The 12,213-nt window shown below is 45.2% G+C and overlaps 1 protein-coding gene across 2 annotated transcripts in view; it reads left to right on the top strand.

Annotated features, from left to right (window-relative positions):
• The window catches only part of TPH2 (tryptophan hydroxylase 2), a 92,247-nt gene that overhangs the window by 2,861 nt on the left and 77,173 nt on the right, over positions 1-12,213 (top strand). For both annotated transcript variants that reach the window (XM_016199289.2, XM_087813874.1), the window contains exons 3-5: positions 2,329-2,512; positions 2,623-2,723; positions 7,304-7,371. In XM_016199289.2, the coding sequence (XP_016054775.2) occupies positions 2,329-2,512; positions 2,623-2,723; positions 7,304-7,371 (353 nt within the window). The remainder of the gene's footprint in view (positions 1-2,328; positions 2,513-2,622; positions 2,724-7,303; positions 7,372-12,213) is intronic.

Below are 12,213 nucleotides of genomic sequence, written 5' to 3'. Positions count from 1 at the left end.
CCCACTAGTAATTCTGCAGACCGTTGCCAGCTGAGGCAGTTAGTAATTTAAAAATGTGAGCCTCACACGTGGAAGTGCAAACACAAAAGGGGCCAGAGTATTTTGAAATATCGAGAGCCCGAAGCTCAATTTGATTTAACATTTGAATCATGCCCATGTCCTAGAGACACATTTATTGCATAAAATGGTATACCTGAGTGTAGGCATTTGGTATTCCCCTAAGCCTCATTATTTACTGAACTTACCATTTGTAAAGATGAGTCACTCTCCTTAGATCTAAGATTTCTCTTTCTCTCAAAGAAATGCAGTAGCCTTTCCCCAGGCCCAAATGGGTGGTTTGAGCACTGAAGAAAGAGCCTGGTTGAGAATGGAGTTAGAAAAATCCAGAAAAACCATTGCTTTCTTGCCAGGGTACACCTGATGGTTCCCCTATTCTTCAGGAAGCACCGTACCTTACAAATGCATTTTGTGTGTGTGTGTGGGGGGGGGGGGGGCAATGGCTGCTGACTAGCTCAGATAGGGAGCCTAGCTCTTTGAGGTGCCTTGGGCTGCTAGCGCAGTGAAAAGATGGTTGGAATTACAGTCAGAGGATTCAGACCTGTGTTCTCCTGCCTTGGCTAAATCATAGCTGCTTCCTCGGTTCAATTTCTTCATTTGTGAAAGAGCGATAACTCTTCCTACCTAACAAGGTTGATGTGATGAAATAATGTGAGTGAAAATGCTTGGTCAAGTGTACAGATATGAGGCATTATTGTAATGTCTCTTTGATGACTGTAGAGGGGGAATTAGCAGCCCGATTTGGCAAATATTTCCTTGTTCTCTTTTGACCTTGAAGAAGGGATCGGGCACCATAAACAGTGGTAATGGAAATCTGGGGAAATATTTTACACATAATTATATCATCCAGCGCTGTCTGCATACAGCGCCCAGAGGCAGGCCAATTCAATTAGACAGCTGAGTGCGGCGGAAAAAACCCTGGAGAAGGAGTTCGCAGCCCTGCGTTTTCACTTGGCCCTCAGCTAGTCATGGGGTCTTAGCTAAACCACTTAACCCACCTGGACCGCAGTTCCCGCGTCTAAAAATAACCTGCTCTGCTTCCAAGCAGGGGACCTGAAGAGTCCAAAGTGACACAACCTGCGAGAAGACTCTTGAACTTTGACCTTAATATTAGTCTCACCTTTATTATCTGCCAGTTTAGAAGATGTGGCATTAACGCAAAGGTTAATAAAACAGAAATGTGGCATTTCGTTTCCTTGTCATGGGACTAGGTTCTTTACACAGAGGCCGCTGCTCTCTGGTTGGCCCTGACTCTGACTCGCGCTGGGACCCTCCTGTGCTGGAGATTCGGAGGCCGCCCAGGACGGAGTCAGGAATTGTGCTCACCCTCACAGTGCACCGTCAGAAACCATGGGGAGGGGTCTGCTTATTTGGGGTGGGTTAGGGTGCAGAAGAGAACCTAGTCTTCAGTTAGGTCAGGGGAAAGGAAGACTACATCCCTGGGGAAATCTAAACCTGAGGTTTAAGGATAAAATTGCTGCCATCCCTCAAACACCTAATTGTAAGGAGACCTTTACCCCGAAATCCATCACGGGGTGGTAATTGCAATAGAACATTCTTGTACAAAGCTAGCCTGGAGGTTGCTGAGAAAGAACAGTTACAAAGTAGTCCCATTTAGGGTTTTGTTTGTTTGCATTTTGGTTTCTCTTGGCCTTCAGAGATCCACACGTGGCCGCTTTTCTTCCTTTTCTTGTCCTACAATGTGAGCTACACTTTGGCCCATGATTCCCTGGATATCAGTCATTTTCGTAACACCGTTCCAATTTCTGCCTCTTGTACTATTTACTTACTTTTGCAAAGATTATTTTTTTTAAAGTCAATTTATACTGAAAATTTATACCACTATAAAATTAGGGGTTTGAATTTTAGTTATGTTTTCTGGGAGCATATGAAAAGAAAAATATAAACCTGAGGGTTATATGATAACCTGATCCCTCCCTCTCCCCCCCATGTACACCACCAGGGGATGTGGACTGCTCTGGGAAATGATGATGTTTGTATTATAAGATACTTTATAGGGACCTTTATATACCTTAATGCCTCCCTCTTTTTTTAAATGTGACAGGAAAACTGATTACAAACTCTCTTCCTATTAATAGAAACACTGGCTGAAAACATTTTGATGTTTTTATCAACCAAAGAGGGAGGAGATTGTCTTTTCTCCCTTAGTGGGCAGTGGCGCCGTGTTTGAGAGTTGAAGGAGCACAGCCCATGGCATCCCTTTCACTGGGCCCCGGAGGAGACTTAGAGATGTTGCTTCTGTTTCCACAGGAAAAACACGTCAACATGGTTCATATCGAGTCGAGGAAATCCCGGCGCAGGAGTTCAGAGGTGGAGATCTTTGTGGACTTCGAGTGTGGCAAAACAGAATTCAACGAGCTCATCCAGCTGCTGAAATTCCAGACGACAATCGTGACGCTGAATCCGCCCGAGAACCTTTGGGCAGAGGAAGAAGGCAAGGCCAGTTTTTGCTTGTCGGGTGCTCTCGCAACCTGACAGATGTTGCAGAGGGGAACGTGCGATCTGTGAGCTAATATTTTTGATCCTGCACTGTGTTTCCAACAGAGCTAGAGGATGTGCCCTGGTTCCCCCGGAAGATCTCTGAATTAGACAAATGCTCTCACAGAGTTCTCATGTATGGTTCTGAGCTTGATGCTGATCACCCAGTAAGTGTCCAGTAAAATCCATTCCACACGTGCTCTTCCAGCTCCACCCCTGTGCCAGGCACTGTGCCATGTTCTGTGCTGTAATGCTTTATTGTAGAGCAATTTATTATTTATTCCCCATAACCGAGAGCAGAATTTTTGATGAGAAAGCTTCCCTGTAAATACGGGTTGGCTGGAAGCAGGTTAGAAAGATGGCATTTCCGCAAAGCATTCATATTTTAGAGGGTTGGATAGAGGAGGAGATTCCAGACCTGGGAGATTATTTCTGTGGAATCAGACAGTCTGAAAATATGCTTGCAGATGGTGACCCTTGGAAGAAGATGAACTGAAATTGATCGCTCTTTGGGGAAACTAGGGAGTTCTTGGCATTATGGGGCTCAGTGAGAGAAATAAAATTCTCCTTGCTATTTTCCTTGACCGGAGGTAGTTAGGAGTAGAGTAATGGAGTGGACTTCAGTCTCAATGGAAAGGCAGAGGGTTTTAGAATAAGGCCGTGATGGAAGACGCATCTCTTCTCGCATCTACCTGGAATCTATTTACCACCAACTCTCCCCTATGCGGATAAAAATGACCACCTTGAAAGATATACGATACGTAGGTAAGCATTTCCCATTATTCCCTCCCTCCCCCTTTACATTAGTTTTTATTTAACACAAGAGACCTGGAGCTTCTTTATGGTCAGAGTGAAGTACAGTTAACAGCCTGGGAGAAATAAGCAGTGTCCTCATTCGTTACAAGCATTTCTTCCCCGGTGGCCCTCGTCCATAAACAGGCAGATAAAAGGGCGAAACCCAAGCAGATCTGTCATGCTTACAGGAGTGTTTGTGGTCTGAGGGTAATGGCTTATAGATATTCGTTTTATTTAAGTGGGGGAATCTGGAAATCTGATAGTGGGACTGTATGCGGTCATTCTCTAAGTGTGGTCCCGGGACCAGCTGCATCAGCAATGCCCAGGAGCCGTGGTAACAAGCCCGCACTCAGCCCTGAGAGCTCTGCTTTCCAGAGAACTAGGACAACTTCAGCAGGAGGAAAATTTTCAGTCAAACCAGCCATTTGGCATAATATACCAATGCAAAATAACTCATAACATATCATTCATACAAATGGTCAAACAGACCTAATTCAATTGCATTATTTTAAAAAAGTTAAATTCACTCAAAAACACAATGTGTCATATTTGCCATCCTAGCTTAAAATTTCAGAATAATTCACAGCAATTCACAGGTAAGGCTCCTGAACATTAGAAAAACACGCAGAAGTGCAGTCAGCCATCATCCATTTGTCATCTAGCCCTTCCCCGCCCCCAGAGGCGTCAGAATTAGCACAGAGGTCTGATTTCAGAGGTCAGCAGTGAGAGGACTGCCCAGACACCAGCTGTTAACTGGCAGGATGACCTTGCGCAAGTCCCTCTACCTCTGTGCCTCAAATTCTTTACAGAAAAAGTAGAAATAAAATGCTTATTGACCTCAAAGGGGCATTTGAAAAGCTTAGTTAATAAAACAAGTAGAATGCATTTTGGCAAGTAAATACTTAATCTAGGAATGGAAATGCTGTATTAAATCATCCAGATCAATGCCTGGACAGTAAAGGATTTCTTGCTCACCTCTCTCCAAATGCTCCCCTTAGCCTAGGTTGAAAATTACTTACCTGGAGAAAGGGGGTCAGCCCTTTTGATGGAACAACCACAGGAACCACTGACCTTGCTGTGAAAAAATGTGTTCAGTACCCAGTGTACGTCGTCCTGTGCTTAATTTTGTTCCATTATTCCTAATTACACCCACCTTATGATACCTTTTCTTATTTTCTTTGCAAGCACTTTAAATAATTGCAAGTACTTAGCAACCTCCTACCTCACTCATTTTTTTTTAACTACACATATTTCTTTTATAAGCATACCAAATGTTCATTATGCAAAATGTGATATTGGTAGGTTGATGTTTTTATCTTATTATTTGATGAGGATGGAAATGTTGTCTAAGGCCTTTTTGTGCTTCAGAATAATCCCAGTCCTGAGAGAGGTTATTGTGCGAGGATGAGCCCTCTAGTGCCGGGTGGCTCCGGAGGTGCTTGGAATATGAGTCCGGCTGCTGAGGCTCCCTAGAAAGTTAAATATCTGTCTAGGTCAGGGCCTCTCAAACTTTAATGGACAAGTCACCTGGAATAATATCTTCTCAAAATGCAGATGGGAGTCCTGGTATTCTAAAGAGCTCCCATCTGAGGCTTATGCCAGAGGTTTGGGGACCACACTTTAAGTAGCAGGGATCTGGACTGGGAGGGTCTTTCAAAGTGTGGTTGAAGGTCCACCCACAAGGCGCTTGTTAATGAGCTCTAACGTTTGAGAACTAATGCCCTAGCTCAGTGATTCTCTGCTTAGCTTTCCATTCAAATAATCTGTGGAGAATTAAAAATTATAGTGATGCCAGGGTCTCAGAGTGCTTAAATCAGAAGTTCTGGGAATGTGGTGAGGTTTTGAGTGGTATTTAAAGCTCCCCGGGTGATTCTAAAATTCCACCAGGACTGACTTCTTTGGGATAGCTACTTGAGTGCGCATGTACGCTTAGCTGAGCACACCGGGGTGCCGGCCCGGTCTTCAGTTTCCCTTGATTTAAACTGAGAGAGGAAAGGTGGGGTGTCCAGCAGATACTTTCTGGGTACTAGGGTTGCCAAATTTAGCAAATAAATATATAGGATGCTCATTTATATTTTAATTTCAGGTAAACAACAAATAATTTTTTCTTAGAAGTATGCCCCAGATATTGCACAAGTGTCCTGTATCTGCATTTGATCTGGTAGCTGCCTCCCTGGCTTCCGTCCAGAGTGACGCGATGCTGTGTCGCTGTGGTCGCCGGGGTAGCCAGCGTCACTGTTTTATCCTGGAGGCTCTGGATTGCCACACGTGTGTGCAATCACCGCCACGCTGGGCTAACGAGGCGTGATGAGTGAGTCACTCTCCGCACGCCTGGAAAGGTGCAGGTGTTTGCTGAGGAGCGACAATCGGGATTCTTCAGGAAGCCCAGCGGATTATGATGCTGTTACCATGGTGTCCGGCTTGGCAGGGACTCGGGGAACAGATGCTGTGCTTTTCACACGACTCTCTTCCTTGAGCCCTGGCCTGCTTTCTTTGTAAGCAGTAAAGGTGCTCGGATCTCTTCAGTGTCGCCATCCCGGGCTGCCTGGTGTTACTAGGGTGTTGAAGCTCTCTAGCATGAGCATATGTCCCGTCTGCAGCAGGAGTCTCCTTTTGAGGTCACAGACCCATTTGTGAATGTGGTAACTATGGTCACTAAATTTTGTATATACTAATTTTATGGCTTCACAAGCCTGCCAGTGAGCCCCAGTTTGAAAACTCCCAATTCATAGCAAAGACAGTGCTAGCTTCCAGGGCAGGAAACCTCATTTCTGCAGGGTGTTTGGGCAGTCTCAGGGCACTGATCTCTCTCCCTGTTAGTAACTCTCTTGTCATTCCTGAGAGCAAGGCTGTTGGCAATGGAAGCTCGTTGTTTCTGTCTAGCGGAGTCCTGGGAAGTTTTCTGACCTGAAGGCCAATTCTCTTTCAGCCAGGACAGAGAATGGAATGGTTTTTCTATGGGTTTGAGTTCCTGCTGAACAGCCCACCTTGCAGAAGTGTCTGAGTTGCAGCAGAAGGTGGCTGGGCCTGTGTGGGCCTGTGGGGGCCCACTTTCTGCCTGGCCTTACTTTTCACCTGGCCTCCCTTCTCAGAGTGGCCACTGCTTCCTGCTTATCTTTTGGGGCTGCAGCTGTAGAAAGTTAAATGGAAATAACTCCTTCTGGGCTTCCAGCAGCTTGAAGAAACACCCCCTGAAGAGAAAGAAAATGGGAAGGCTGTTGACTAGAGGAGAGATTTTTGAGTAAACCAAGAAGTCCTCTCAGAAGAATTCCACTTGACTGAAGAATGACAGACAGGATGGTTAATTTCCCAGGTGTTATGATGATGGATCAAAGTCTTATATTTGCTAAAGACTCATCAGAATCATGGGAACTCAGGGTGGAATGGAGCAGACCTGCTATCCTGTGCATGAATCCCTTAAAATTGATTTTGCATTGTGTGGCTGTGCTCATAAAATACAGCAAAACCTCTTTAACTCATACTAATTTGGGGATTTGATAATTATTGTGAACAACAGAGTTTTAAATAAATGTACATTTATTGGTCATTTACAGAAAGCAATTAAATTTAGGTTAACTTACCAAATAGGTTAAAGGGACCTGTTTTAATGGAAATTATAGATTAATATGTGATGAAGACCAAATACATGCAAGTGAAAACCAAAAAATATTGTTCACAGTATCAATTTGCTTAACTAAGCCATTCTGCCTACTTAGTGGAAAGGTAAACTTTAGCCTGAATTCCCACACAGCCCAAATTAGTACAGTCTCGGTTTAATGAGGTTTTACTGTAAGCACAATTCGCTTCTGTCTGTGTCATCAAGATGGTCATACAAGGATAAAAATTTACATTTGAAGTGAACACTCAGTCAACACTGCTGATTTTCTTTTAGGCCTTCTGCAGCTCACTTTTTGGCGCTCCGTTAAATAACGTAATCTCTTTTCTGTTTAAGGGATTTAAGGACAATGTCTATCGGCAGAGAAGAAAGTACTTTGTGGATGTGGCCATGGGTTATAAATAGTAAGTACCTGTGTGACTGTTTTCTGCAACTTGTCGCTGGCTCGTTAGAAAAAACACATGCTGTGCTAAACAGACCCGTCTTCTCTTCACTTTGACTTTGCCGGAGGCAGACATGAACCACCTTAAACACTCACCAACTCCGTGGGCTTTAAATGCCAACACTGATGTTTGACACCCGAGTATGATTGTGAAAGAATGAGACCTGCGGGCCACAGGCCAAACACTACATTTTCACCACTGTGTCCGCAGCTCCACTCAGGAACCGTTTTTGTCCACTCTGCAGGGCCCAGAAAATGTATTTTCATTTTACTTTGGAGTTGACTTTTCAGTAACTTCCTTCAATGTCTAGCTTCCCCAGTGAGAGTAGGGGAGTCAGCAAGGATGGCCGAAGGGCTCATGTAAGCAGAATAATGAAATGTGTTTGCTTTGTGTGGAAAGGGAAGCTTCCTGTAAACTGGAGGGTTTTGGGAAGAGTTTCACGCCCATTCCTGGATCAGGGTTGGGAGGAAATGGAAGAGCCTCAGGACTGGGACGAGGACTGTGCATTGTGCATGGTATTAAGTGGCGGTGACAGAGTGTTTGTGACAGGCAATAATGTAGTGTGTTGATTGCAGGCCATGTCTAGAAAAATGGAGTAAATGTTAGGCCTCTATTTATTCTGCTCACACTAATAAAACTTGTAGACCATCACAGCGCTGTCTTTACTTTGTCTGGGATGTGATCAGCCACATAAATCTTGTCATCAGAACAAAATATAAATCCAAAACCGGTAGGAAAGATTCTTTTTTATTCTAGTTGAGATTAGGTGAGAAACTCGACTATCCTGTGGGACAAGTTTGTCCTTGGTGAGAATTTAGGACATTATATGTGTTATACAAGGTATCAGTGTTATCTTCCTTTCTCTCTCTTTCTCTCCCTCCCTCCCTCCCTCCCTCCCTCCCTCCCTCCCTCCCTCCCTCCCTCTCTCCCTCCCTCCTTCCTTCCCCCCTTCCTTCCTTCCTTCCTTCCTTCCTTCCTTCCTTCCTTCCTTCCTTCCTTCCTTCCTTCCTTCCTTCCTTCCTTCCTTCCTTCCTTCCTTCCCCCCTTCCTTCCTTCCTTCCTTCCTTCCTTCCTTCCTTCCTTCCTTCCTTCCTTCCTTCCTTCCTTCCTTCCTTCCTTCCTTCCCTCCTTCCCTCCTTCCCTGCTTCCCTCCTTCTTTCCTCCCTCCCTCCCTCCCTTCCAAGGAATTTAACACACAGGTGCTTAAAGCAAAAGTGAGAGGCTTTCATATCACACCTCTGATTGGTCAGTCATTGGCTCATTTCTGATTTCCCGTGATGCTTTGGTGCTCTTCCTTTCCTTCTCCTAAGCCCTGCTCCATGCATCCTTCATTCCTCTCTACTACATTTTCAATCCTGAAAACCAGGGCTGCTTGGCACATGCATTTTTCCACATGTGTCTACTCCATTCTCCTCTCCTCTATTCCACGCAGCTTCTTGACCCTTCTTAGACCACTGTGACTTTCTGCCCCCTCACAATGTCAGTGTGCTGATGGCTCGTCCTGGCCCAAGCCCAACCTCATGCCCGCTTCGACCCTCAGCCCCATCGCTCTCTAACCCTGTCTTCCAGAGTCTCCCTGTCAGATTGCCAAGGCAGCACTCTGATGGTTGAGCTCACTTTTCACATCAGCCCTGATTGGCGCTTGTGAGTGCTGAGATGAGACTGTCCCTGTGGAGTCAGGCCATGCCTGCCTAGGTGGGTCCTTAGAGAAGGGGGTGGGCAGGACATGCCTCTGGGACCTGTGGGGACATGGTCAAAGCTCAGTGCTCAGCAGAGCCTTTTCCTTTAGATAAAAGGTAGATAAAAATGTATTTTATAGGTAGATGCTATATGTAATGTATTATATATAAGAACAACATGTGGTATGTAAAGGATTTTGTTAGCACAGTGATCACAGAACTAGCTCAAATGTTATTTCTCCTTGACATAGCCTAAAAACTGGACAAAGGCAAGCTGATACTTCGATGACATTAATAGAATTAGTATATATGAGTCAACCAGTTTTAAGAAACATTGATACTGGGAGTCCTTTGGTTTTAAAGAAAACACATTTATAGAGAGAGGAGAGGAACAGAACACATAATTGAAGTGAGGGAGGGTGAGGCTCTCAAAGTTCTCACAGGTTTGCATTTTCCCTTAGCTCAAGAGGGACATGGAGGTGCGGAGTCTGTGGGAAACAAAAGTGAAAACTGGAGGTTGGAAATGGTGGAGATTTTATACAAAGAAGGGCTAGAGGGAGCTGGAGTGTTCCAGGATCCAGCCCCAGTTTACAGGGCGGGGAGAGGAAGGTAGAGGGGTGCTTAGGTTCAAGGGTCTGACTCTCCGTAACTGAACGGTCAGGAGCCCCAGATAGGCAGGACACCTGCAATTCATCGTTTTACAGGGAGAAGCTACTCTCATATGACTCACAAACTCTCCCTGTTGTCATACCAGGCAGGCCATATTTTAACCTGAAGGCTATTTTGTGGAGATACAGTTAAAGCAAAGGGTATTTATCTAAGAGAGTTTGGGATCCAGGGCCACTGTAACCCTATGCCCTGGACAGGGCTGAGTCAGGCTGACCACACAGAATAACAAAGTGATGAAAAACTGGGGCATCGGGCCCAGACAGTCTGGGGTTGGAGTCCTGATTCCCCTGCTTCCTAGCTGGGTGATCGACATCCCAGTGCCCCAGTTTCTTCATCTGGGAAGAGTGTCTAACAACAGGATCCGTCTCCCAGGGTTGTAGCAAGGCCTACGAAAGAGAACTCGTGGCTGAGCTTGGCTCAGTGCCTGCCCGTGATTTGTGATCATAGCTGTCAGTTATTATTACACCCTCTCCCCTCCCCTTTTCCACAGACTTCTTCAGTTTCCAGTTGACCTATTGCTTAATTCTTTAGCTGTGTTAACACCATTGTTTTTGCTGCCACCTTAACAAATAGTTCAAACGTCCCTGGAAGTAATCCTTGGAATAAAGCTCCTTCAGTTTCCCATTTAAAGACTGCTGTATATACTGACGCTTTTTGTGCTGACCAACATTCTTTTGGGGGAGAGATTTCCTAGGAATCAATCATATTCCCATTTGTGCTTGTGGGGGAAGCTGCCAAAATACTGGTAACAGATCGCCAGGTGCCTCGGGTGTTTCTCGTTGGTGGACAGAGTGAGGAAGTTGCCTAGGGAGTGCTTAAATCTGGAGAACACGAACCAGGGGCTTGTAGAAGGTAGAGAGAGAGCAGTGGTTTCTTAATGCTGTGGCTTCTATGGGTGTGGGTTTGAGCATGGATGAGGGCTAGCCATTTTTCTGTGTGTAAATACATTTGTGTTTGTAAGCTGAGGGTGAGGCTCAAGCTTGTGTTCTGATGCTGGTGGGGGTGGGTTAAGTTTTAAGTGGGCCTGGGTCATCGGCTCCAGGTAGCCGTGCAGTAAGATTTGCTTTTATTTTACAAAAGATAAAGCTACAGTTTCTAGTTGAAATAGGTCTTTTTATCGTGCTAATGGCTTTCTGAGTGAGCAAAGGAAAAAGATGTCAATACAGTAATTACTTAAAATAAGCTTATTTGAGTGGCTTCTGGCAAGAGTGCTATGATCTGATTCCCAAACCAAAGCTTGAATCACTGGTCTGAGAAGCAGATAGGTGCTCCTGAAAAACTCCAGCGTGTGGGGTCCCTGCAAACATAGTTTGGTGATAAAACTAGAGGCCATTCTGACATGGGGAGACCAATTCAATTCCCCATTGACAGTTTGTTAAGGCTTTCGGGCCACTGAAAAGAAGTCAAATATATGGTCAGAAATATAGGCAAAGACGAAGTAGAGAGGTTTTGGGGTTGCTGTGGGGATTGGCAGGAGGTAGTCTGAGGTGTCTAAAGGGGAGGGGGAGGGAAAGATACGAAGTTTAGAATAATATCTATTGAAACCACAGCCAGGACGCCCTCTGGAGAATTTGTGTTGAAGACTATATTTTCTGTGATAGCCCTGAAAGCATAAAGCAGGGGGCAGGAATCAACACACGCAGAGGAAAATGAAACAATTCCACTCTGTGATGAGAAAACAGCAGGCTCAAAGTCTGTATAACCATGAGCCTGAAAGAGGAGAGGGCCCGGGGACTGTGTCCGCACACTGAGAATCGTCGATAGACGCCACTCAGGTGAGTTTCTGATTGACAGCGCTGCCTTGAAACACGATTGATTACCCAGAGGCCCGCGGCCGCCTGCAGACATGCCTGAGCTCTGCGGCCAGGGCGGCAGGAAGACCTAACTGCCTCCCCAGCAGCAGCAGAGGAACCGTCCATCAGCGCAAATCCCATTCTCCGTAGAAGACTTGAGAATGAAGGCCCTGAAATGACAGGCACCGTTTCAAAATCATGTGTGAGGGATGCGGATCACAACCTGGCCCCCCACCCCAAAGAAAAGAAATCCTAGTATAAACAGAGAAGCACCCCGTGATTAGGTAACGTGAAGCACGTGGAGACCTGCAGTCACTGGCAGTGGAAGTGCGTGGGGGGCACGTGGCATGTGGAGGAAGGGAAAATTATGACTGTGATGTTGTAGCTGTAAGGTTTGTGTGGCACTCGCCAGTTTTCTGTCATTGGCACCTTCATCTTTTAACTGTGGCATTAGCTTTCCTGCATTTCTGTGGGTTTCACAATTGCTATATTGTTGGGGGGAGGAAATGAGTAATACATTTTTTCCAATTGACTAGAAATAAACAGATTTTTCTTTGGGGGCTATTATAATGATTATTCCTCAACAATATGCATGCATATTTAATTTAATTATATTAGTGGCAGGGGTGGTGGTAGTTATTTCCATCCATCTTACTCTCTTG

The sequence above is a fragment of the Miniopterus natalensis genome, chromosome 2 (genome assembly GCF_054644295.1).
Source record: "Miniopterus natalensis isolate mMinNat1 chromosome 2, mMinNat1.hap1, whole genome shotgun sequence".
NCBI lineage: Eukaryota > Metazoa > Chordata > Mammalia > Chiroptera > Miniopteridae > Miniopterus > Miniopterus natalensis.
This window is presented reverse-complemented; position numbering and strand designations above follow the sequence as displayed.